General features: G+C 47.3%; 1 protein-coding gene across 1 annotated transcript in view; it reads left to right on the top strand.

Moving 5' to 3' along the window:
* Nucleotides 1-10,415: 10,415 nt before the first annotated feature.
* DOK5 (docking protein 5) overlaps nt 10,416-27,290 on the top strand; it is a 153,500-nt gene continuing 136,625 nt past the window's right edge. The window contains exon 1 of the mRNA XM_055393913.2: nt 10,416-10,712. Coding sequence (XP_055249888.1) covers nt 10,647-10,712 — 66 coding nt within the window. The 5' untranslated portion in view covers nt 10,416-10,646. The remainder of the gene's footprint in view (nt 10,713-27,290) is intronic.

The following is a 27,290-nucleotide window of genomic DNA, read 5'->3' as shown; positions in this document are numbered from 1 at the left end:
ACCGATGTGAGACTTAACATTTGAAGCCAAGGGAAATCAAAGAAATATTTAAGATATGTTAATTTAGCTTTTATTCTCACTGCAGAACTTCTGCAAAACCAACTTTTTTTTTTTAATTTGTCTGGCTCCTTAGAAAGTCTACTGAGCATTTGATTTCATTTAAAAGAGCCCACAAGTATCTATATTCTTTAGGAATTCTGATGTTGAGTGTCAATGGCCATCAGTGATTTTTAGATTTTTTTTTTTTAGAAAGATATTACTGTGATGATCTTATTTCATATTTCAGGGCTAACAATTTAATGTCTATTGCTTGTGAAGGGATAAAATAGAAATAATTTAAGTGCCCAGCAATGGAAAAAGAGAAATAAAATGTATTATTATTATATGATGTAATACAATTCAGTAGTTTAATGACTAGATCTAAGTGTATCAAACTGTACAAGTCTCCATGGAAGGAAAAGGAAAAAGTAGGCTGTAATCAAATAGGTATATAAAAATACATTTCCCCCCAGATTTCTTGAGATATAATTGACACCTAACATAGGTAAGCTTAAGATGCACAGGTGTTAACTTGGTACATTTATATATTGCAAAGTGATGACCACTGTGGCATGGTGGCCTGAGATAGCGTGAGGAACTCTGAGGGACGGTGGGCAAGTCCATTGTCTTGATTGTTCACTGTGGCTGTGCAGTTGCTAGGTCACGTCCGACTCTTTGCGACCCCATGGACTGAAGCACATGAGGCTTCCCTGTCCTTTGCTATCTCCTGGAGTTTACTCAAACTCATGTGCATTGAGTCAATGATGCCATCCAACCATGTCATCCTCTGTCATCCCCTTCTCCTCCTGCCTTCCGTCTTTCCCAGCATCAGGATCTTTTCCAGTGAGTTAACTCTTCACATCAGGTGGCCAAAGTATTGGAGCTTCAGCTTCAGTATCGGTCTTTTTGATGAATATTCAGGGTTGTGATAATTTCACAGGGCGTACACATTTGTCAGAACTTAAGAAATTGTGTGCTTTATTATATATGTGGTTTATAGCTGAATGTCAAGTACACCTCAGTGAAACTATGAAAACTTCTTATGGTTGGCCATTGGCATGAAAAGTTAAGTTGGTAGAAATTTTCCTTCCTTACTAGGACATAAAGTGGTAGCATCCGTTAAAATTAATGGCATCTTAAATTTCATCAACTGAGGCTATAATGCCTTTGACCTGAGATTCTGGTGCCTGAGCTTTATGCTGTTTCCAGCTAAAAACATGCTAAGTGATATGCTTTGGAAATACTGGAGGGGGATAAGGTTGGAAGACTGAATTTGGTTTCAGCCATGTTAAGACTGGGATGGCAGGAACTTCCCTGACATCCAGTGGGGAAGACTCCAAGCTCCCAAAGCAGGGGCCCCGGGTTCTATCCCTGGTTGGGGAGCTGGATCCCACATGCTGCAGCTGAGTTTGAATCGCACGGGAATAAAGACTGAAGATCCCAGGTGCTGCAACTAAGGCCCAGTGCAGCCAGACAAGCAAATAAAAATGAGTTTTAAAAAGTCCTCATAAAAATAGCACACAAAGATTGGGGTGGTAGGAAGACTGGCTGTCCCGGTAGCTTTACCTGGTCGCTCCGTCCTCTTGCCCTTTCTCTGGGCCAGGCCCCACCCAGGCAGTCTTTCTGCCTTGGCCGTGAGTGCCGCCTTAGCCTGGCTCCTGCCTGCCTTGGATAAAACACGCCTTTCCCTGTGGTCCCTTCTCTTTGTGAAGCCGAGGTCACGAATGGATGTATCATGTCTTATTGTAAATGCATCTGGTTTTTGCTGCCTTATAATTCATCAACACAGAAACCTTGTTTTCAAAAGAAAAACATACCAGACTCAATTTAGCAGCATCTTAGGAGTGACGTCTTAAAATGTGGCTTCTCTGGATGTCAGCGCTGGTCAATGGCTAATCCCGGTTCTCAAGCAGGCTCCATCGGTGTCCCTGGACAAGCCATTTATTCTTTCTGCTTCAGAACCTTCAGCTGTGAAACATGGCTAATACTGCAGGCCTTGGGGGTGCTGTGAGGGTTAATTAACGCTGGCAGAGCACTTTGAACAGGACGCTGTCCTCTTTGCACGTTTTATCCAGGGACTTTGATAAACTGTACCAGTAAGGCTGGTCCCATTTACCTCTGTTTTCCAGATCAGGTTATAAGGCAGGAGAAATTAAAACCTTGCCCAAAGTTTCTCAGTGAACTGGGGGGTGGGAGCCTAAAGGAGACCTCTGGAATATTGGCTTTTAATCTTGCAACAACCACTGAAACGCGCTTTATTTTGAAAAAGGGCTCTATAAATGCCAAATGCCTTTGTCACCCAGCTCCTTGTCATGGGTCTCTTTCTCACGTGCTGGCCTAGATTTTCCTGAGTTGACTTTGCGCTGACCTACAAAGAGGAGGCCTCGTCTCATCAGAAAGAACCGCGAGTATCTGGGAGAAGGTTAAGGATCACCAGGCTGCAAAACGTGCATCCCAGGTAAGCTGACTGCAGGTTTGTGTCAGCTCTGGTGTCCTTGGTTAAAAACTTAGCACGTGAGGTCCTCCCCTGCAGGGAGAGAGCCACTCTTTATCTTCTTTAATTGTATCTGGAATTTATTTTAAAAAACGCTCACAGGAGAGAATTGACAGCTGCAGTACTTCACTTCTGCCACAGATAACCCCTGCTTATATTTCATTATAGATATTTTCTCCCCGGCGTGCGATGTGTGGTGTCTGAGTGTGTGTGTATATGTGTGTGAGTGTGAGTATATACCTTTAAAACAGAATGCGAGCAGCCCTCTCCTCTCTGCCTGGCACCCGCCAGCCTCTCCTCCCCCGTGTCACCTCCGGGACCTCTCTGCTCTGAACGGGCCACCGCTCCCCCGTCTGGGGCACTGCCCCCGGCCTTCTCCCCGTCCTCTCCTCCCACCCGAGTAACACTGTCTTCTTCCCGTCTCAGCCCTCCAGCCTCTCCATCCCGCACCTTCCAAAGGGGTCAGGACCTGTCTCTTTGCACTTTGCTGTTGTTCAGTCTAAGTCGTGGCCGACTCTTTGCGACCCCGTGGACCGCAGCATGCCAGGCCTCCGTGTCCATCACTGTCTCCCAGAGTTTGCTCAAACTCGTGTCCATGGCGTCGGTGATGCCCTCCAACCATCTCATCCTCTGCCACCCCCTTCCGCTCTGGCCTTCGATCTTTCCCAGCACCAGGGACTTATCCAGTGCCTCGTGGAGAATTTTAGTAATGCCTTCTGCTCCCACTGGACCGTCACCGCCGTGAGGGCAGAGTCTGGTCGCTTTCTGTCTGCTCCACCAACACCTCAGTGCCAAGGAAGCCTGGATCATATGATATTCGTCAAACGAACAAATCAGAAAGGGTCTCGTCTACAACCATGTGAATGCTTGTGATATGGGTTTGTAACAGAATGGTAAAATGTCACCTTTCCTGTTGACTCAGTTTCGGAGGAAGCCTCTAAAGCCCAGGGTAGGGATGGGGTGGGAGGCCCGTTTAGAAAACATTCTGAAGCCAAGGTGCGAGGCTGTCTGCACAGAAGTGACAAAAAACAGTGACCAAAAAATGATGGTCCAGTGAGAGCACGGGACGTTAACAAAACACACTGATAGGTGTACGATTGTGCAACAAATAAAGTCATGTGATGCTGGGACCAGCAGCGAGTCCCCGACCCCCGTGGAAGATGGGGGCAGGATAAATTAGGGAGCTGAGCCGGGAGAAGAAGTCCGGAACCACTTTGTTTGCACTGGTCGGTCATGCTCCTCCAGCCTAAAGGGGACTTTATGGATAAAGAAATTCAAGGAGGAGGCGTCCCTGCAGACAACTGTCCTCGCCCCACGGGGCGGGGGAAGGGAGGCTTGTCCTTACTTCATGGCGAGGGGGTGGTTTTCAAGAGATGCGCTCAGCGGGCTGAGACGCGGGTCCCCGTGAGTGTGGCGGGCACGCGGGCTGCCCGAGTCTGAAGGCGGAGGTCTGCGGCTGACCCGTGGCCTTGAGCTCGGGCCGTGATGAGCACCGAGGCTGCCCTGGGGTGAGCGGAGCACTCAGTGCCGCCTGAGCGTTCCCTTGGGCTGCCGTGCACACGTGGGAACAGACCTGTCAGGAGGACATGGGACCCGCCGAAGCCTGCAGCCCTGGGGCCTGGGGCTGCTGGCGGGAAAGAGTAGCCGGACTCAGAAGGGGATTGAAGGTGAGCCCTAGCTGGTGCATCTCCAGTGAACTCACAAAAGCTCAGAGACAGAAGGAGCAGGCTTACATGCCTGCAGCCCTGAGGGCGTCCGGCCCCAGGCAATCCTTGGGGCAGGCAGGACTGCTCTGTGTTGCAGCCTCTCCAACCCTGGCGGTCTCCGACGCCTGCAGTTATTACCTGGAGGAGGAGGCAGCGCAGAAAGTCAGTGAAGACCCCACTCCCAACCCAGCGCACTCTCAGGCCTGAGCAGACTGGCGGGTAAGCCCTGCGCTGAGAGGTGTTGGTTTTCTGTGGTTGCTAGGCTCAGCTGAACTCTTTATGACCCAGTAGGAGTCCCAGGGGCCAGGGCCCTCCTGGAAATTTCACTCAGGCTTGGAGGAAGCACTTCTCAATAAGCAAAGTGTACTGAGGACTCATTGAGCTTCCCAGGTGGCCAATCCACAGCCCCATCCTCCTCGTTGGCGCGGCCTCACCTCGCGGGGCCAGGGCTGCACACGTTTCTGTGACAGTCCCACTGAGAGCAGCAGGCCACGGGGCCAAAGCCCAAGTTACTTTTGGTAAAGGTTTCGGACACGTGCCATTCCAGCCTCTGCCCTGGAGCGTGGTGGCACCTGGTGAGAGAACGACCTCCTTTGATGAACTTGGGCACCTGCTCTGGCAGCGTGCAGAAACCTCTGGGCTTTCTGTTCAGAAGAACTTAATAATGATAGAAATGGCAACAACAATAATTGGCTGAATGGGATGCAGAGAGCAAGGCATGAGGTGTTCACATTCAAGTTAGAGTGGATCTCTGCTCTGAATGTATTGAAGTAGGCAGCCTTTGGGCTTCCCTGGTGGCTCAGATGGTAAAGAATCTGCCTACAATGCAGGAGACCTGGGTTCGATCCCTGCATGGGGAAGATCCCCTGGAGATCGGACTGGCTACCCACTCCAGTACTCTTGTCTGGAGAATCCCATGGACAGAGGAGCCTGGTGGGATACAGTCCATGGAGTCACAAAGGCCTTTGGGTTAATTCCTGCCTTTGTGAAGTTGTGGTTAGAAAGTTCTATTTCAGTGTGTGACATGGTTTTGTTTTATAGCCAGATGTCCAAGTAGAAGAAGAGTACTGTTAACATGTGTTCCATTTCAAACTGACACTCCTTTCATTTTAATTATTATGCTTTTAATAAGGCGAGTGTTGTGGACTGAACGTGTCCCTTCAAAATTTGTAAGTTGAGTTCCTCTCTTCCCCACAGTGTGGTGGTCTTTGGACATAGGCCCTTTGGGAGGTGATTAGACTCAGATGAGACTATGACGGTGGGGCCCTTAAGAATAAGACTAGTGCTTTTAGAAAAAGAGAATGCGAGACCAGAGCCCTGTCTTCCTCTCTGGCACGTGAGCACCTAGCAAGAAGGCTGCTGTCTGCAAGCCAGGAAGAGGCGTCTACAGGCACTTCATCTTAGACTTCCCAGCCTCTCAAACTGTGAGAAATAAACCTCTGCTGTTTAAGCCACACGGTCTACATATTTTGTTATAGCAGCCTGAGCTTAGAAAGGTGGTAGTATGAGGGTTGGGACTGGAGGAGGCAAGAAGCTCCTAGAAGGGGTGGTTTAAGGAAGCATTCACCCTCAGGGTCTTGCAAACGGAGATTCAGCACTCTGTAGCCCGGAGAGCAAGTGCTTCCTTAAATTTTGCAGTGTCCCATTCAGTTCACCCTAGTCCCTGCCCTGGGGAGCATGCTCTTTATACCCCAAACCAAATGGGCTCAAATAAACAAGACAGAACAAAAAAAAGTAGATCTTGTCAGCAAGACGCAGAAGAGGTATAGTTCTGGCGCGAGGAATGATTGTATCTCTAGCCGTCTTGTCCTGCTTTCTCCTTTCCTGACTTTATTCTTGACTGGGCTCCCATTTTGGAAACAATATGGCCACATAGCTGTGCAACTCAGGCAAGGTTTTGATTGGCTCTTCTGGGTCACGTGCCCATCTCTGTGCCAATCCCCGTGTCATGGGTGGTGTGTGCTGATTGGCCAGACTCGATCAGGTGTCCAGCCCAGGATGGGTGTCTCCTGCAGAGTCACTCATGGTTGAGACAGAAGTGATTCCCAAGTGACAGCGATTAGACCAGTTTGGGCCTGAGGTCACCTTCCCCTTTGTCGATAGCTTTCTAGAAAATGCCACAGAAATGTTTGGAATTTTCTCAAGTAATCTATGCCTTCCAGGTGTGTCGGTATACAATTCAGTTGAGGTTCTTGAGGTTTCAAATTGTACCATGGGGCCATAAGCAGGACTCCTTTGATTGCAAATTACAGAATACCTCAGTCTGAGCTGGTTTGAGCAAAAAGGAGATTTCTTTACTTTGTGCAATTAAACAGCCCAAGAGTGGCTCTGGTGGGGTAGAAAATGCCAACTGACCCAGGCAACACCAATTCAATTTTGTTCTTTCAGAATTAAAGCCACGTCTGAACGGAGACTATATTCCCCATTCTCCTTGGAGACAGGTGTGGTCATGTGACAATGTATCGGTCAGGGGAACGTGAGAGAGAGGTTTGAAATATCTGGATGAAATGTTTCTTTGGAGGATGTTTTCCGTCCACTCTCTCTTCTCCCTTTCTGGGAAGTGGCAGTTAACTAGACCCAAGGATGGGAACCATGTCCACAGCAGACCCACCTGCCCGAGTCCCTGGGTGACCTTTTGGGACTGAGCTACCTATCTGCCCATCTGTTTTGTTCCATGAGAGATAAATCAACTTTTACCCAATCTAAGTCATTGCATTTTGGGCTCTAATTGTAACAACAGCTTCACAAGTATTTATAACATAGTAGGCTCCTGGGATGTGGGGTGGGTTACCTGGACTGCAAGGAGATCAAACCATTCCATCCTAAAGGAAATCAACCCTGAATATTCACGGGAAGGACTGATGCTGATGCTGAAGCTGAAGCTCCTATACTTTGATTCCCTGGAACAGACTCTGATGCTGGGAAAGATTGAGGGCAGGAGGAGAAGGGAAGGGGAGGGAATGAGATGGTTGGATGGCATCACCAACTCAGTGGACATAAGGGACATGAATTGGCACAAACTCTGGGAGATTAGTGAAGGACAGGGAAGCCTGGCATGCTGCAGTCCATGGGATCACAAAGAGTCGGACACGACTGAGCGACTGAACTGAACTGAACCTGGGGTGCTAGATTGGGGGGTTCCAAATGGTACTATCAGGATTTGGTTTGCTTCTCTGAATCTCTTGATCTGCTTCTTCTGTGTGGCCTCCACTCCAACACTTCTGGGCTCTGTCCATCTAGACTATTTCAGCCAAACACAGTGTGAACCTTTGGCCCGGTTTGGTTCTGTTCGGTTGAGTCGCTCAGTCATGTCCGACTCTTTGCGACCCCATGAATCACAGCACGCCAGGCCTCCCTGTCCATCACCAACTCCCGGAGTTCACTCAAATTCATGTCCATCGGGTCGGTGGTGCCATCCAGCCATCTCATTCTCTGTCGTCCCCTTCTCCTCCCACCCCCAATCCCTCCCAGCATCAGAGTCTTTTCCAGTGAGTCAACTCATCGCATGAGGTGGCCAAAGTATTGGAGTTTCAGCTTTAGCATCAGTCCTTCCAATGAACACCCAGTAGTCATCAAAGGTAATGTATCTCTTAATGCACCAACTTAGGCTATGTGTCCATGTCTAAACCCATCAGTATGTTTGAGAGAAGGCAGCGCACAAGGCTGCACCCCTGTGCTGGTGATCGTACCTCAGGTAAAGTCAGCGACCACTACTGGAAGAAGGCTATTTGCATGCGATGGAAGCAAACAAAAAAGGATACATACGAAGTTCCAAGTATTAAACTTGAGTTAAAAGCAGGGATTGAAATCACGATTTTTCTGATTCAGACTAATCTCTAGTGAACCTGAGTTGTGTGTGGCTGTGTGCCTGACGTGCACAGTTATACAAGCTGTGCACTGTGCAACTCTACAAGCACTGTTTACATTGTGCGTCTCCGTGAACTACCACTTTCTCTTCAGCAGTAGGTCTCCAGATGACTTTTAAAATCATCTCATCCTCTTTCGGTGAGAGATTTAAACGTAAAACATCATTTTCATTGAATGACAGCATGATGGCAGAGGTGATGGCTCACTGTTAACAAAGAGCCCTCCCTGTCAGAGGGTTTGGCTTTTGATGGTCCCAATTTAGTCTCAGCTCCTCTATGACACGTTCTAGGGTCATGCTCTTCTTTAATTGACACCCATCAAACCAAGATGGCTCAAAGTCAGTGTTCCCGGTGAGAAAGATTCCTATAATCTTAGAGTTGAAAAACCTTTGAATGTCAGCAGGTCGAAGAATCCACTAAATAAAGGAATCCTTTCCTCAACAGCTCTGAGCAGAGATCACCCAGCCTTCATTCAGTCACCTCCAGGGGACAAGGACTGTCAGATTTCTGACTCCATCTTTGCCTCTGCGGACAGTGCAAGCGCTTGTAAAGATTTCTGGAAATCGACTGGTAACCTCCCTCCCCCTGACACCTGCTCTTCAGAAGGGGTATGTTCTTGTTGTTCAGTCACTAAGTCATACCCAACTCTTCATAACCCCATGGACCGCAGCACGCCAGGCTCCTCTGTCTTCTACAGTCTCCTGGAGTTTGCGCCAATTCATACTTACTGAGTCAGTGATGCTATCCAATCATCTCATCCTCTGCTGCCTACTTCTCCTTTTGCTTTTAATCTTTGCTAGCATCAGGGTCTTTTCCAGTGAGTCAGGTCTTCGCATCAGGTGGCCAAAGTATGGAAACTTCAGCACTAGCCCTTCCAATAAATAATCAGGACTGATTTCCTCTAGGATTGACTGGTTTGCTCTCCTTTCAGTCCAAGGGACTCTCAAGAGTCTTCTCCAGCACCCCAATTCGAAAGCATCAATTCTTCGGTGCTCAGTCTTCTTCATGGTCCAACTCTCACATCCATCATGACTACTGGAGAAACCGTAGCTTTGACTATAGGGACCCTTGTTGGCAAAGTGATGTCTCTGTTTTTTGATATGCTCTCTAGGTTGGTCATAGCTTTCCTTCCAAGGAGAAGGGATATAAGGCAGTGTTTACCATCAGAACCGGTGGCACATCCATCTCCCTTCTGGTGGAACCTGATTCAAATCTCTTTAATTCCTCTGAGTTTCAGTTTCTATAAAATGTGGCGGGAAGTACCTTGCTTATTATTGCTTTAGCAGGATGAGCATATTGCCTAATGCCTCGTTCCCTTATCAGTTCAAACAGGTTTCAGGAAGGCAGTGCAGCCAGGGCCAGGTGGATGTGCAATGGGTCCCCTTTTGTCCTGCTCTGTAGGTAGCACCCTGCAATGGCTATGAGCACGAGCCTTACAAGGGAGGGTACTTGTAGGGTGTATGGGAGTTTACATGACTCTGGTTAAGGGCTCAGAGGGCACCTGACACTAAGGATTTATTCAGCATCTCTCTGGGCTAGGTTTAGCGGGTACAGGTATTAATGAGGCCAAGGGTCAACCTCTGGGAAACTCACAACCGGCCGGGGAAAGACAGGCTCAAACAAGCAATATGTGGAAAGTGATATCACCACAGGCTAGGTCCAGGATGCCAGGGAAATCCGAGGAAGCAGGCAGCTTAAGCCAGGACACTATCCCTCCCCTCCTATGCCAAGGTCAAGGCTAACCAGGGCACCACCACCCCCCAGACACACGCACAGCAGAGGCAAAAGCCAGTCCTTCTCCTGAGAGAGCTGGGGGTGCAGGGAGAGGAGGGGTAGACGCGGCTGAGAAAAGTGAAATTCCCTCTCCATCTGAAAGGAGCTGGGGGTCTCCGCGGGCATGGGCGAGGAGCGGGGCGCAGGGCAACTAGGGGTCCCGGGGAGGGGAGGGGAGGGGTCGGAGGACCAGATCAGCCAGGTGGGCACGGAGTGCGCTGTCAAGGCTGTCTGCCTGAGGGCGCCGGGAGCTCCGCCTGCTTCCCCTCCCGCCTCTCCCTCTCCTCCCCAGAGGCTGGGCCGGATCCCCCCTCCGCCCGACCCTGCATTCCCCCAACGCCCGCCTTACAGGGGCGGGGCCGGATCCCTGAGCGCCGCCCCTCCCTCCCTCTCCCTACCCCTCCCTCCCTCCCCCGTCCCCTCCCCTCCCGTCCCCTCCCTCCTGTCCCCTCCCTCCCCCTGCCCCTCCACCCGGCTCCCCCTGCATTCTCCCCCGCCTTTAGGGGCAGGGCCGGATCCCCGAGCGCCGCCCCTCCTCCGAGCAGGCCGGCCGCTGAGTCAGCTGACGCGGGCGCCCCAGCCGCGCCGGCTCCCCGCGCTCCCCGAAGTGGCCGCGAGCCGGCCGCCCACTTCCAGGCTCGGGGACGGGACAGTGCTGACGCCGCGCGGAGCCGCCGCCGCTCGCTCTGCGCCTTCTCCCGGCCCGGCCCAGAGCCCCGGGGCCCCGAGGGCGCGCGCGGGGCGCGGGGAGCTCGCCGGCCGCCCGGGATGGCCTCCAGTTTCAATGACATCGTGAAGCAGGGCTACGTGAGGATCCGGAGCCGCCGCCTGGGGGTGAGTGCGGCCCCTTCCTCCCGCGTCCCGCCGCGGGTGCCGGGTCCCGACCCTGGCCAGCGTCCCCGGGGGCCTCCGCGCCGCGCCCCTCGGCTGCAGCGCACCCGGCGCAGCCGCTGGAGCCGCTCTCGGCGTGTCGCGGCTCTATCTTTGTCTCCCGTGACTTGGCTTTCCGTCGGGGGCCGCGTGCCCGCCTCGGTAGCCTCTGGAGCCCATCGAATGGAAATAAATATTTCTCGGTAGCCATGGGAGTCGGCGCCGAGCCTGCCGGGTGCCCCGGAGCGCCCACCCGCCGCCAGCTTCACTCCCGCGGGGGTGCGGGACGATCGGCCGGGCGAGGAAGGGCGCACGCTCCGGCTGCGGACCGGGTCAGTGACCCCCCGACTCCGGGGAGACACTCCTGCCAAGAGAAAGGCTTGTTTCGGAACTCCGGGCCGTGGACGGTGACCCAGCCCCGGCCGAGGAGCTGGCGAAGGCGCCGTGGGCAGGTGTCCTCGTCCCGAGCCTGGGCAGGGGACGTGTTGCTGGAGTACACACCGGATGCCCGCTGGAAGGCTGGCTGTTCAGGGCGGAACAGAACGCCTGGCCCGGAGCTGGCGCTCTCTCTTCAAATGTGTGCTGAAAGGAAGGGCGAATGCACCGGAGGGCACTGGTGCGCACAGATGTTGGCACAGCGATGGGTCCTCCTTTAAAACCCTCTCTGTGGCCCTTTTCCCCTTTGCTCTTCATTGATGAACTTCAGGGAGAACTTGCTCTGCTTCTCTTTGGGCTTGAGTGATGCTGGCTGAGGAATTCTTGAGGGAGGAGGAGGATATTGGAATGATTTTTTAAAATTTTATTTCAAACAGCCTCATTTCTCTTTGCTTTGTGTCAGGTGCTGTTGCTGCTTTTTTTTTTTTTTCATTGTGTACTCTGGGGCGAGGGGGTTGGGGGGAGAAAAGTTTACTTTGCTAATGTCTGAAATAATGGTAATGTCAGTAATGGCCACAGGGATAACTTAAACATCTTTCTCCACAAATATATGTCATTGGCACTGTTCTTTTATTTGATCTTTGGACTTGCTAATGCACTAGATAATTTTACTGGAAATTGAAATTTCATCGTGTTTAACAGCTGGACAGGAAAACCTGCTGGTGGGAAATACCCGTAACTATGAAAAGCTCTTACCGGGTTTGTTTTGGGCCTTTGCTTTCTTTCTTTTCTTCCTTCATTTCCCTGCTGGTTACCGTTTTTGGCAACTGTGTTTTGTGTAATTGGGAACATACAAATACACAATTAGGGATCGGCGTAAGAGAGACAACCAGTCCTGTCAACCGTAAGCTCCCTGGTTCTCCTCTCTGATGTGCGGTCATTCTGATCAGCAGGAGCAGCTTTTGTTAGGGTACTTAACCTAATGACTGTCATGCAAAGGGTCAGAAATAATAGGAACTTTTTATTTTTCATAACCTGTGGGTCAGCCAAGTGTTACAGTGTTAAAAGGAAAACACCAGTCTAATTTTAGATTTACTCCATCATGCCAGTTGAGGAAATTGATGAGACATCCATTCTGTGCTAGAGAGCATTCCAATAGAAAGAGGACGTGAATTATTAATGTACAAAATGTGAATTATTCAGAAGGGTCAGTTTATGCCAAATTGTGACACATGGTGATTTATTTGAAAAACTAGTTACCATAACTTTCTAGTTTATAGTAATTGAGACTTTTTCTGTAATATTACTACTGACACAGTGTAGTCCCATGTGGGTGCCAGTGTTTTTGGACAGATATACGAAGGAAAGGAAAAGTAGTTTACTTTGCATTTACTTTATATTTTATAGTATTTTGGCTGCGAACAGAAGTGTACTTTCTTAGGATTTATTCATTGTGTTAATACTCAAACAGATTTTAGAATATTTATTGAATGATGGTTATTGTTCATGGAGAGAAAAGGTCAAAAATAATCAAAATTAGTTTTATTTGTTCAGTTTGGTTTTATCACCAGTTAATTTTAAAAAGTGTTCTAAACAGTATAATTTATCATTAGTAGCTGAGGAGGCTGTCAGAACACTGCAAGCTAAAGTTTTAATGGAGGCATCACGAAGAATGCATTGGGAAAATGGCAGAGGGACCTTCAGTCTAAAGAAAGAAATGGTAGTGGAGCTGATCGAGGCAGAAGCCAGCTTAGCACAGCAAGCAGCGCGTGTCAGGCCCAAAGGCGGTGGGGCTTTCTGTTAGTGCACTGTGGGGCTCAGTTCCTGCACACTGGACATGGGTTGAACTAAAAGTGAATGCCTGACTTTGCAATTCATAAGTCTCTTGAGGAACTAATGTGACACGGTGGCTTTATTAATGGAATCCAGACAAGTGTCTGAGGATTAGAACCCTGTTTAGGAGAGTTTATAATTAAACAAGAAACAACGTTTCACGGTGAGCAGCTGCTGTACCTAGGAGTGCCCCTGCAGACTTGGGAAGAGAAGAAAAGAGACAGACTCCCCTGTTATTTGTTAGCTTTCTGACTCTTGACCTCGCTTGGCCTCAGTTTTCTTATCTTCACAGTGAACAGTGTTTGACGATGCTGTGAACTTCGGATAAGATAATATCTTTGAAAGTGCACTGAAAGCATACAGCTTTGGTTCTGATTGCATCATTTCTTTGGTATATTTAGCGATGAGTTAGGGTTGCTGGAATGATATAGGAATTATTGATTTCCTTATCTTTCTATCTAGAAGCGTCCAAAGGCATATAGATTTATGCAGTTTTCATTGGATGCAGTTTTTACAAATATAATACATTTAAGTGATTTGTAATTTTTTTAAAATTTAATTAAAATGATTTATTTCTCATAAGGGACCAAGAAAATACACACTGCAAACCTGTGGTGCCATCTCCAAGGGGCTTATATCACATCCACAGATTTGATTATTATTCAGTTCCTTGTCCTCACTTGCATGTGGCCCGAGTCTCTTCAGTCGTGTCCGACTCTGCGATGCCATGGACCTCAGCCCGCCAGGTTCCTCCGTCCATGGATTCTGCATGCACACTGGCATGGGTGCCGTGCCTGCCTCCAGGGGACCTTCCCAACCCAGGGATCCAACCCAGGCCTCTTCTGTCTCCTGCACTGGGAGGCGGGTTCTTTACCACTGAGCCCCCTGGGAAGCCCTGCCCTCACACACACTTTTCGTTATCCCTACTAAAACACAGTATGCAAGTCACACACACACAAATATGATACATTTAAGTGATTTTTCAACAAGGCATGAGACAGTCTAAGACCATCCCTGTTCAGATGGGCCTCAGTAAGTGGTCACCTTTAGTTGAGATACTAAGTAGTTTAAGGGATTAAGCAGTCAAATATTTGTAGTCTTGTTTGTTTCTGTAAACATCCCAAAGCTTAGAAATTCACCTCGTTTAACTCAGAAGCCTCCGTATCTTCACATCTTTATTCTCCAGCTTCATCTCCATTGGTTCATGGAGCTGTCCAGTTGGGCCCTGGGGCTGCATTTGTTCAGGAACGTCGATGGCACTGCTTTGGGAGATGGGGAGGGGTCTGTCCACAGTTGTTTGGCAAATCCACTAAAGGCATTAAACGTGTTTTTAGAGGAGCGGTGAATCAGGTGATTTGCACATCATTAGCAATAATCCCATGGATGGAGGAGCCTGGTAGGCTGCAGTCCGTGGGGTCGCTGAGGATCGGACACGACTGAGCGACTTCACTTTCACTTTTCACACATTGGAGAAGGAAATGGCAACCCACTCCGGTGTTCTTGCCTGGAGAATCCCAGGGACGGGGGAGCCTGGTGGGCTTCCGTCTATGGGGTCACACAGAGTCGGAGACAACTGAAGTGACTCAGCAGCAGCAGCAGCAATGGACCTGAGTTTGAGCAAACTCTGGGAGATGATGAAAGACGGTGAAGCCTGGTGAGCTGCCGTCCATGGGGTTGCAGAGTCGGGTGCGACTTAGTGACTGAACAGCAACAGCAGCCTACCATGTGGCTCAGATGGCATCGTGTGGCCGTTCTCACTCGGTTCCTTCCCTCGCAGTGGAGAGGATTTCCCAGACAGTCATTGTCAGGATGTGTCCACCTGGCAAGTCTGAGTTTAAACTCACACCTGTTTACTTTATCTCCATGCAGTTCCCCTTGACTACTTGATTTTATTTACTTTTTAACATTTATTTATTGATGTGGCTGCGCTGAGTCTTCGTTGCAGCCTGTGGGATCTAGTTCCCTGATTGGGAATCAGATGCCCTGCACCAGGCGTGTGGAGTCTTCGTCACTGGACCACCAGGGAAGTCCCTGGGTGGGTGGGTTAGCTGCTGCATCAGGGAAGTCCCCATTTGCCTCTAAACTGCATCTCTGTGCTCACCTGCCAAGGAAGGACCTCCTCTCCCATCAAGCCCACATCTCCATCTGATCGGCTGCTTGTTTCAAACTGAATGTCTCCAACCACCCAGTGTTTCATCCTAACCGGCTTCTCCTGGAGTCTGTATCTCAGCCTCTGTAGGTCAGTTGCCCTGGTGGAAATCAGTCAAGCAGTCAAACAAGCACGCAGCAAAGATCAAAGCTTAGTCTCCATCCTCGCTCCTTCCCTTCTCTCTTACCACCGCGCCAGTCCATCGTGAGACGCTCTAAGCGTTGTTTTGGAAGTATAGCTGGAGTCCAATGACCTGTCACATCATCTGCCACTACCACCCTGGCCCAAGCCCCCAGATACTGTCATACCCTCCTGATTTATCTCCCTCACTGCTCAGACCACCAAAGCCTCTGCGTGCGATCCAGAGTGACGGCCTTCTCACCGGCTCCCAGGCCCTGTGCTGACGCAGAATGTTTGCTGGTGCTCCTCCCTCCGCCTGGAGCACCGTTCCCCCAGGGCCTCTCCTGGCTGTCTCCTCGCCCCTTCAGCCTCTCTGCGAGTGCCGCCTTCTCATCGAAACCTCCCAGCCCTCCTGTTTTACCGTCCTTCTCTCCCTCTAACCCTTCCACGTTTTCTCTCTAGACTTAGCGTCCGCTCACCTCTGATCTGTCTGTCGGTTTTACCTCTTGATTGCCTGTATCTCCCAAATAGCGTGTGGGACTCCATGAGGGCTGGGACTTCTCTCTCTTTTCTTTATAACTGAACCCCAGTGCCTGGAACAGTTTCCAGCGTGGAGACGCACTTGATGAAGGTTCATTGTGTGAATGAATGAGTGCATGCCTCGTTATAGCCGGACCCCAGGGCGAGCATGAAGAAATACTTGAAAATGTATTGGATGAATGAATGAATCCCTCAATTATAGCTGAACCCCAGTGTCTGGAACAGTTTCCAGCATGGAGAAGTGCTTGATGAAAAGTTATTGAATGAACAAATCCATCAATTATAGCTGGCCCCCCAGTGCCTAGAGCAGTTTCCAGCATGGAGAAGCACTTGATGAAGATTTATTGAATGATGAATGAATCCATCACTGTCCCCTGGTTTAAGAGCATGGGCTCTGACATGAGATGTTAAAATCCCAATTCAGCGACTGGTTATGTGAGTTTTGGTGAGATATTTAATATTAAGAAGCTTCAGTCTTCTGTAAAAATAGGGAGGCTCATAGTATGTGCCTAATCGAAGATCCTCATAAAAGGCTTAGCACAATGCTTGGCACAACAGAAGCCCTACCAGTGTATATCACTGCTTTCCCTCTTACCACCAGTGCTGTTAGAGGATAATGATGCTTACGTGGTGTTGTTATACCTCTTCTGCTGCGATAGCGCTCATCCTCAGAGAACGCGCTCTTTAGTTAGGAAAACGGACGTAACATCAGTGAAGTAGTTACTGTACAACCACTGATGCTAGGTTATGGCCAGGGATATTGGTCATTGTAGAATTTTTCCTGATCCTCAGATACATGGCAGAAGTGTCAGAACAGAGGAACTCATCTGTATGCAAGTTAGGTTTGAGCAAGCTCATCAGACAAGAGCAAAACTCTGTTAATTTGAGGATCTTTTTTTTTGGGGGGGTGCCTGGCAGAGTAGATTTGGAAAGTTGGTTAATTAATGGCCAAATTTTAGGCGGAAATATTTTCTCACCCCTTTTGTTTCTGAGTTTCGCTTGACCCAGTCTGCCAGAGATGTTTCATTTTTCATTTAGGGTTTTAGGATGCAGAGATGATCAGGAATCTGTGCATTAAATTATATTCCTTACTAACATTGAACTCATAGGAATGGAATAAATTACCCACATGCCATCAGTGTGGTCGCTCAGTCGTGTGCGACTCTTTGCAACCCCCTGGACTGTGGCCTGCAGGCTCCTCCGTCCATGGGGTTCTCCAGGCAAGAATACTGGAGTGAGTTGCCATTTCCTTCTCCCGGGGATCTTCCTGACCCAGAAATAGGAGCTGTGTCTCCTGCTCTGGCGGGCAGTCTTCACCACTGAGCCACCAGGGAAGTCCTGCCATCAGTACATGAGTGTGTGTACACACGTGTGCAGACAGGCACGTGTAATCATTCAGTAAGATCCATGAAGCACCCTTTTCCTTCCTCAAGGAAAAGAGACTTGGAGGCTGACTTCCTGTAGTGAAATTTATGGTCAGACACTCACCTAAGACTATTTGCCTTCCCTGGTGGCACTAGTGGTAAAGAATCTGCCTGCAATGCAGGAGACCCAGGTTCCATCCCTGGGTTGGGAAGACCCCCTGGAGAAGTAAATGGTAGCCCACTCCAGTATTCTTGCTGGGAAATCCCATGCAAAGAAGAGCCTGGTGGGCTGCAGTCCATGGAGTTGCAGAGAGTCGGACATGACTGAGCATGCGCGTGAGTGCACCCACACAAGAATACTTAGTATTTTAGCCCCATTTGAATCAGCTTCACTGGTTTTCATGTCAGAAGTTCCTTCCAGCTGGTATTTTAGTCATCTTTATTTGATCGTCCTTGTGGATGGTATGATTAATTATGCATGAAGTCAGCCTTTAATCATCAGCCCCAAAACTGATTTAAGCAAAGAATGGCCAATTTAGTGATTTTGTGTGTAGACATAAACCAAATTATGGATGTGATCATTTCCCCCACATCTGCCAATGTATTTTTTTTATAATATTCATGAGATGACTAGAAATATTTATTTTTTAAGCAGTTTTTTGGATCATTATCTTTGGTATTTTAAGAATTCAGTTTTCATTCAGGGTATATTTGTTTTCATTTACTTTAACATGCATCAGATGTTTATGGAGTGAATACTCGTGTTAAGAAGCTTAGGGAGCACTACCCTAAATAAGATGAGGTCAATATCTGTGGGGAATTGACAGTCTGTTTTGGGGCTGGTGTTATTAACATGAGATTAATATATTCATTCTAGTTAAGGAAGAATTCGTTTGAGCAACAGGTCAAATATTGAAGTGAAAAGGTATCTTCAGGTCTTTCCTTGTTTCATTTTCATGAAACGAGGGAGGGGAAATTTGATTTTCCTGTTACTCTAGGAATTTGATTCTGATTGGGTGGAAATCAAATCTTCAGGGATTCTAAGCCAGGAAGAGATTAGTCTGCCTCCATTCTGCAAACACCGTGTTTCTGTGAAATTCAAAATGAAACTAATAGTTTAGAAATGCCACTGACATATGTGAATGTGGAAATTAAAATAGCTTCTTTCTAGAATGCAGATGGCTGCATTTTGGATGAGGTTTTTCAGAGCAGTCGGCAGGCTGTGTTTATTTTATGAGTGTTCAAAGTCTCTGTTGGTGCCCTGGGTCTCAGAGAATATGTGTTAGCTGTGTGTGCCGTGTTATGGATAGGGTGCAAATGACTTCCTCAGGTGATGCTTCATAGCTTTTATGGGATTCTTAGAGAAATCTGGACTTCTGTGTCCCCAAACTGCTCACCTCCCACCCTGCAGATTTCCAAAACGGTGAAGAACCACTGTCTCATTTTTTTAAATTAGAATTTTAGGGACTTTATTGGTGGTCCAGTGGCTCAGACTCCAAGCTCCCACGGCAGGGGGCCCGGGTTCCACCCCTGGTCAGGGAACTAGATCCCACGTGACCCAGAGACGTGTTCCCAGGCCGCAGCTAGAGGTCCCGCATGCTGCAGCGAAGACCAGGATCCTGTGTGCCGCAACCGAACGAGGTGCAGCTTTAAAAAAGTTAAATTTTAGCTTTTACGTAATCGTGGGTTCACACGCGGTGTAAGAAATAATACAGACAGACAGCCCAGGCCCTCCCCAGGTTCTCTCAGTGGTGATGTTTGCCAGGTCCCCAGGATCACAGTCAGGATGCTGGTGTACCGTCAAGGTACAGCGCGTCCACTCCCAGCAGGGGCCTGCCTGGCCTCGTTTATAACTGCCCCTTCATCTCCCGCACCCCCGCCCCACAGCCCTAAAGCCCTGACAGCCGCGAGTCTGGTGTCCTTTTCTGTGGTTTTATCATTCAGCATTTCAAAAATATTATAGAAACGGAGCCATGCGGTGTGGAGTGTTTTGGAATTTAACTCAGTGTGAGTCTCTAGAATTGTGGTGGTTGTCGTGGGTTCTGTGGGTTTGGATGGTTGTTGTTGATGTTCGGTCGCTTAGTCATATTCGACTCTCTTTGAACCCTCGGACTGCAGCGCGCCAGGCTTGCCTGTCCTTCACCGTCTCCTGGAGCTTACCCTAACTCACGTCCACTGAGTTTGGACATGAGTCCACACAACCATCTCATCCTCTGTCGTCCCCTTCTCCTTCTGCCTTCAATCTTTCCCAGCATTAGGGTCTTTTCTGAGTGGCTCTTTGCATCAGGTGGCCAACGTATTGGAGCTTCCGTTTCAACATCAGTCCTTCCAATGAATATTCAGGGTTGATTTCCTTTAGGATTGACTGGTTTGATCTCCTTGCTGCCCACAGGACTCTCAAGACTCTTCTCTAACGCCACAGTTTAAAAGCATCAGTTCTTTGGTGCTTCACCTTCTTTATGGTCCAGCTGTCACATCCACACGTGATGACTGGAAAAACCATAGCTTTCACTATAGGGACCTTGGTTGACAAAGTAATGTCTCTGCTTTTTAGTACATTGTCTAGATTTGTCATAGTTTTTCTTCCAAGGAGCAAGCATCTTTTAATTTCATGGCTGCAGTCAAATCTACAGTGATTTTGGAGCCCAAGAAAATAAAGTCTGTCACTGGTTCCATTGTTTCCCCATCTATTTGCCATGAAATGATGGGATTGGATGCTATGCCTTTTTCCTTTTTACTGCTAAGCTGTAGTCCAGAGTGTGGATGTGTCATAGTTTGTTTAGCTGTTCATATACTGAGGGATATCTGTGGGGTGTTTTCCATTTTAGGCTCTTATGAATAGGTTGATGTAAATATTTGGGCTAGGGTTTTGTGTGAATGTCAATTTTCATGCCTCTAGGAAAACGCCCTAGGGTACAATTGCTGTGTGTATTGGTCGTTGCATGTTTAGTTTTACAGGAAACCGCCAAACTGTTTGCCACATTTCACATTCACAGCAGCGACACGGGAGTGGTCGAGTCTCTGCATCCTTGCAGCATGTGGGGTCGCCCCAGTTTTGGTCTGAGTCTTGGCGTAGACGTTCTCACGTGCGACGCTGGTCCCTCCTTGTGATGCTGAGCCTTTTTTCATGTTCCAGTTTGTCAGCTACACTTACATTTTGGGAAAATGCCTGTTCACATCTTTTGCCCATTTTCTATTTGGGTTGTTTTTTTAACTATTGAGTTTTGAGAGTGCTTTGTGTATTCTTGATATTAATCCTTTTCAGACATGTGGTTTGCAAATATTTTCTCTTACTATGTAGCTTATCATTCTTATCCTTTTAACAAGTTCTAGCACAGGGCAGACATTTTTAAGTTGATGAATTCGAATTTATCAGTTTTTTTTTTCCTTTTCATACTAATGCTTTGCCTAGCCCAAGATCCCAACTATTTTTTCCTTTTTCCCCTAAATATTTTATAGTTTTACCTTTTACATTTAAGGCTATGGTCCATTTTGAGTCAATTTTTATATACGGTATGCATTTTAGGTGAAGGTTCATTTTCTGCCTGTGGATGTCCAGTTGCTCCAGGACCGTTTGTTGAAACGGCTATCTTTTCTCCACTGAGCTTATTTACAGTATCTGTTCCTGGTCCTCTGTTTTACTCCACTGTTCTGTGTGTCTCCCTGGTGCCTCGACGCGGCAATGTGTGTCCACCTATGTAGCTATACTGTGTCTTGAAGTGGGGTAGACTGGTTCCTCCCACTTTATTTTTCTTTTTTGAAATTGTTTTTATTCTAAAGTTGAAATGATAAAGCTGAAAATTTGATCAGCATATAGTGGGAAAAAGTTATGTTCATTGAATCAAACAGATATAGTAACTAATGTTCCCAATCATTATTTTTATCAACTCGCTCAGTCTTGTAAGTGGGTCCGGCTGGGAGGAGGGATAATAGAATAAGGTCTTGGTCCACAGTCAGTGCTCAGTGAGCATTAAATTCAATGAGTAAAACCCTGAAATAACATTTTGCATATTCAGTTATGAAACGGGCAGAAAGCCTAGCCTCTCGTGAGTGCACGTACACAGAAATCCCAAGAAACCCCAAGAGTTTTGTGAAATTCTATTGAGTGCTGTTTGCAGGTAGCCCTTTTGCAGCATCCATGCTGGAGTCCACAGCACAGGACAAACATGGAGACGGGCAACCTGGCTGGAATAACAGTGGCTGGTGCCCCCGTCCTGCTGGCCGTCTGCGGTGACTAACCCGTGTTGCTGAACTTCTGTCACTCCAGCTTCCGCTGCAGCAGAGATGGAGGCGCCAAAGTCTGAGCTGCCTCCCTGCCCCGTCCGCCTCAGAGCCAGAGGTGTGGCCGCGGATGTGGAGAGCCGCCCGAGCTCACTGCACATCCCACCCGGTCCCAGCTTGGCCTCCATGGTGCCCTGCTGGAGGCCTCCTGAGTGGAAAAGAGCAGAGAGGACCTGGGATGGTGCTGTGCTGCTCTGAGCTCTGTCAGACCAGAGCTGGACCAGAGGACCTGAGCTGGACCAGAGGACCTGAGCTAGACCAGAACAGATGACTTGAATTTCTAGATTTATGACTTACTTTGGATTCACAATGTTGAATTTCTGACAAGAAAAAAAGAACAAGAAAGAAATAGATCCTCTTTACATACAACAAAAAATGGCTTTTGCCTGTATCAATTCTTTTTAATTTACTAGTATTTTACACTATATATACATGGTTAAAAAATAAAAAAAGCAAAAAAGGATCAAATGAAGAGGAAAGTTCTCTCCTACTCCAGACTTGTCTCCATTTCCAGGCAATTCTAGGTGGATTCTTGTGTATTTGTATGGAGATATTTATATATATAGGCATATATAAAAATGCATGTGTTTTTGTGTGTGTGTAATTTGCTTTGCATGTTTGCATTCATGTTATTTAGTGCTGTTACTCTATCTTTGTCCTTTTAACTTAGGTTGGAGCACTTTTCTGAAATTTTTATGGATTTCCAATATTCACTTGGGCTTCCCTGGTAACTCAGCTGGTAAAGAACCCACCTGCAGTGGAGTAGACCCCAGTTCAATTCCTGGCTTGGGAAGACCCCCTGGAGAAGGGAAAGGCTACCCACTACAGTATTCTGGCCTAGAGAATTCCATGGACTGTATAGTCCATGGGGTCACAAAGAGTCAGACACGACTGAGCGACTTTCACTTTCACTTTATCAATATTTACGTATTTGGCTGTTCCATTTCTTTAATTCGCTCGCACTAATAATGGACATTTTAATGTAATTTCTAATTGTTGCTGATTAAACAACGAAGCAGTAAACATCCTTGTGCATTCACTTATGGGTATATATGATACTCTGTTTCTAAGATAAATTCTAAAATGGAAGGTGCTCTTACAAAAGTATGTTCATTTAGCATTTTGGTAAATTCATCTAATTTTCCTTCAAAGAGGGTGGACAGGTGTACTTCCACCGAGAGTGTTCAGAATCGTGTGTTTTTGCCAGTCCTCCCTTGAGGTGTGTTTAACTCTGTGTGTGTTCAGCTTCAAAAGCGTGTTTTCCTGCAAGGATGTTCCTTTGTTTGGGCCCCCATTCTCCAAATTTATTCTGCTTGCAGCAAACATTACCTGGTAATCCAATTCAATCCTATGCTACCTGTACTTTAAAACTCTCTAATACCTTCTCCTTACCCAGAAATGTTCTGCAGTGTCCTCCAGACACTCTGTAATCTGCACCCGGCCATAACTCACCCCACCCAAACCAGTGCAGCACCCGCTTGGTTCTCACCCAAACCTGCCCACTTGAGCTTCTCCATTGGCCAAGCTCCCCACCCTCTGTTATTGCCTTTATACTTGCTTTTTCATTGACTAGAAGATTCTCCCACTTGCTTTTATTTTCTGTGCTTCTTTCTCATCCTGAAAGTCTCAGCTTGGATGTTGCTAATCTGGAGATGCTTTTCTCAACACCATCCCACATCTGAATGGTGGGAAAAGCCAGTTGGCACGTGTACTTTTTAGTTCAGTTCAGTCACTCAGTCGTGTCTGGCTCTTAGCGACCCCATGGACTGCAGCCTACCAGGCTCCTCCGTCCATGGGACTCTCCAGGCAGGAGTACTGGAGTGGGTGCTGTTGCCTTCTCCCCCAGTGATGCCAGCACTTTCAGATGCTCAGTAGTGACAGTTCTGTTAGAGCCGACCGTGAGAATAGAACAGTTCCATCATTTCTGAGAATTCTGTTGCATAGCGCTGCTCCAGTTTCTTCACAGCACTCGTGGCTGTTTTAAAATATGTGATTGGGAACTCCCTGGTAGTCCAGTGGTTAAGAATCTGTGTGCCAGTGCAGGGGGCACAGGTTCTGTCCTTCTTCCGGGGACTAAGACCCCATGTGCTCTGGGCAGCTGAGCCCGTGTGCTGCACCACTGAACCTGCGCTCCAGAGCCTGCGCCCCAGGACAGGAGGGGCCCCCGCAGAGACAGACCTGAGCACCACAGCTGGGGAGTGGCCCCCGTGCGCCGCACCTGGGGAAGGCCTGTGTGTCGCACCCAAGACCCCATGCACTCAAAATAAATGAGTAAATACCCAGTTTTTAAAAACTGAAAAACAGTAAGAATGTGTTACCTTAAAAGAAAATGTGATTGGATGTGTTGTTTTGATGGTTTAGTCTGTGGGCCAAACAGGAGTACAGCTTCTTCTTGTCTTCTTCCTGCTTTTTTCCTTAGAGTTCAGTATTGGTCGCGTGAATGAGTGAGTGAATTGAAGAATCCTCCAAGCTCTTAACTGTGTCATTCTGCCATGTTGATGCGAGTCTTTCTGGGAAGGGGCTGGACACATCCTGATTTTAACTGTGTCATTCTGCCATATTGATGCGAGTCTTTCTGGGAAGGGGCTGGACACATCCTGATTTTAACTGTGTCATTCTGCCATATTGATGCGAGTCTTTCTGGGAAGGGGCTGGACACATCCTGATTTTATCCCTGTCTCCTTCAACGTTCCAGTGAGATGCCTTAGCAGGGCCCTAATTCTTTCCCCACCATCGCCTGGGATTATTTTTTCTCACTACCTTGACATTTCAGCATCCACTGGTCAACCGTGGGAGGGTTGCCTGGGGTTGGGTGGGACCAGCGTGTTGGCACTGCACTGCACCTTCCTGATCTCCACCGTGTCTTCAGGATGGAGCCTCTTCAGCCCTCTGGAAGTGCTGGGAGTGCTGTAGACAGCTCACGGCCCAGCCCTGTCCTGATGCTGAAGAGCTGCATGCCCAATGCCAGGCCCCTTTCCGGGGCGTGTGCTGGCCCCAGTGACTGCCCCAGCTTGGGACAGCTCTGCAGGTGGCCAGCTCCCGGGGTGGGGGTGGGGGCCTCCATGGGGCACAGTGGACAGAACATCACAGCTGACCTGCACCTGATGTGGCTTCCAGAACCCTCCCAGGAGACTTTCTGGATGCAAATCTCCTTAGAATCTGCTTTCTGCTAATAAGCTCAATTTGCAATTGCAAACCTGCAGCCCAGTCTTCCAAAGCGGGAGCCAAGACCTTTGGCAAGAGTGTGTTTTGCTTGATTTGCTGGCCCATGGTTTCTGCCTGTATTTTACCCAGTGTTCTCAACACCAAAATGGTTCTTTAATTCACTTTTCATAAAATGGAAGTTTGATGGCTTATTTCATTTCTTATGTTGTTAAAATGTGCTGGTCTCTTCAACAGACTCATCTAATGAATGAATTAGGAAAATACTGCCACTGGTTCGTTACCCTGCATTTGGACTCGGTAAATTATTAATACCAACCATGGTTTTCTCTGAGAGGAAGAAGCTCCAAATAAACAGTCGGCGAGAATCGTATGCATATTGCTTTATCTTTTACTGCTGGAAAGGCCTGGTTACAGTTCTTTTTGCTGAGCACCTGTTTGGTGGTGGTTTGTGTCTGACTCTTCCGACCCCTGCCAGGCTCCTCTGTCCACAGGATTTTCCAGGCAAGAATAGTGGAGTGGGTTGCCATTTCCACCTGTTTACACCATTATAAAAGGAGAATTCCGATTGTAGCTTGTTGTAGCCAGAGGGAAGGAAGATGCTTTTTTGTCTGTGGATTTGATTCCATTTTAATCCTGGACGGGGTATCTGGCCATCAGGTAGCCCACTCACGGAGAGGAGAAAATTTGATTAGAAATTAGCCAATTTTCATTTTGTCTTGTAAAGGTTCAAATGGAGAAAGTCGTTGGCGTGTTAGTTGAGGAAATGACTAACTGTCACTTTCACTGGGTAACTGTGAATTTCCGGAGAACACTTGCAGCATAAATGGAGTTCTAGAAGATATGCTGACCGGCAGATGTTTCGAGATCGATTAAAGATTTAGAAAGCAGTGCGTTTCCCCAGGCTACTGGTCTACCTTTTAATGAGATTGACAGTTCTACATGTGGGACTGAAAAGCTTCTTTATCATACAGAAATAAATTTCTGAAGTGAAATCCATTTGAGAGAGATGGATACAAGATAAAGTGTGTGAAGCAGTTTCGACGTTTTACTGGCGTTTAACTTTGAAGTTTCTTTTTCAGAGATAGATGAAGCTGAGTCTTTCAAAGATGAAGAAGATCATTTTGTTAGACTAATTTCTCTAATATTAACTCAAAGAATGGGTCACCTCCCTGCCAGTTAAGGTCATGCATTCTGGAGAATTTGTAATCATGACTTTAGTTGGGCGTTAGGCATATGGAGTTAGAAATTAGCCAATTTTCATTTTGTCTTGTAAAGGTTCAAATGGAGAAAGTCGTTGGCGTGTTAGTTGAGGAAATGACTAACAAGGAGACTGTCAGAGTCATTGGAAGAACGTGTCTTACTATTCTCTGAACGAGAGAAGTGTCAGAGTCATTGGAAGAACGTGTCTTACTATTCTCTGAACGAGAGAAGCAGGCAAGTGAAGATTATGTTAAATTTAAGGAACAACATATAAAAAAAGAATAATATCAGTTCAGGCTTTGAAACCAGAGGGAGGAGAAAAGGACTAGGATAATTAGACCTTTCTGGTGTAAAGAGATTTAACTCATTTGATCCCTGTATTTTACTGATGGGGTAACTGAAGCCAAGAATGATTTCATGACTTCTCATCCCTCAGAAATCATGTTTTTAAGCTGTGAAATCTACAATGTGAAATTATCCTGATATATTGTGAAGTGTGCAAGAAAACAAGTGGCAGAAAAAAGAGAAATTCTGGCATGGAGGTGTGCATACAAGTTTTTGTGTGTGAGCACAGAGAAATGAAGAAGGGGATGGCTTCTGGTTACGTGTCTTCTATAGCAGCTGTGCTTTTCTCTGAAAGAGAGATGCTGCGGGTAAAGTAAGATGGGTGGTCATTTGCTTTTTAAATTTTATGCTTTTAAATTTATTTATCCATTTGTTTATTTTTAGTGATGCACATTTGTGCCTTTTGTAGCACAATAAAAAGATAGTATCATGACCCTAAGTGGCCAGACGTGGAAGACAGTGGTTGGAAGATGACTTTATTTTTAGTGAACATATTTTACTTCTAAATGAAGAATTCATTCTCTACGTGACAAGGGCATATCCTCATATCTTGTCCTGAAAGACAACGTCCAGTAATGTCGCTGACTTTTCCTCTCATGCATCTCTTTGGAACATGGGAGAGTCACAGATCCTGTTCATTCCTGTGAAGTCATCACATGGGATCTGCACTCTTTTGCAGGAGAGGAAGCTTGGCCATGTGACTTTCTGCACCGTAGCATAATCATTATGGCTTTGCCAGGAACATTATAAGACATCCTCCCAATTCGAATGAAATGTATTTTCCTTTAGTGATCACTATTAATGTTTTAATCAGGACTGTGAGAGCTCAGCGTTTCAGCAACATCTCACGATCATAAATTGGCAGATTACATGGTCTTTTTACATATTATACTAAGTTTATCAAGGGAAGAGCAACAACTCTAGTTTGTCAAGAGAGAAAGATGGGATTTGAACTCTATATTCAAATATTTAGGCTCGGCAGGCAGCTTCAGCAGTGAGAGACTGTGGTCCCTTTGGGGAAAGGTGAGAAGGCAGTTGGGTCAGATTTTCAGAACAAATCAAGCTGATTTGGAATCTCAGTGTATCTTGATAATATGTTCACTTCTGATGTTCTGTATCATTTTGCAAGTGTTGATGTTTGCTCTTAGGTAGCAAAATTACATCCAGTTT

This window comes from Moschus berezovskii, chromosome 15 (assembly GCF_049115385.1).
Source record: "Moschus berezovskii isolate FMDL1 chromosome 15, NW_MosBer_1.0, whole genome shotgun sequence".
Classification (NCBI taxonomy): Eukaryota; Metazoa; Chordata; class Mammalia; order Artiodactyla; family Moschidae; genus Moschus; species Moschus berezovskii.
The sequence above is the reverse complement of the archived record's forward strand: the minus strand, read 5'-3'. Positions and strand labels throughout refer to the sequence as shown.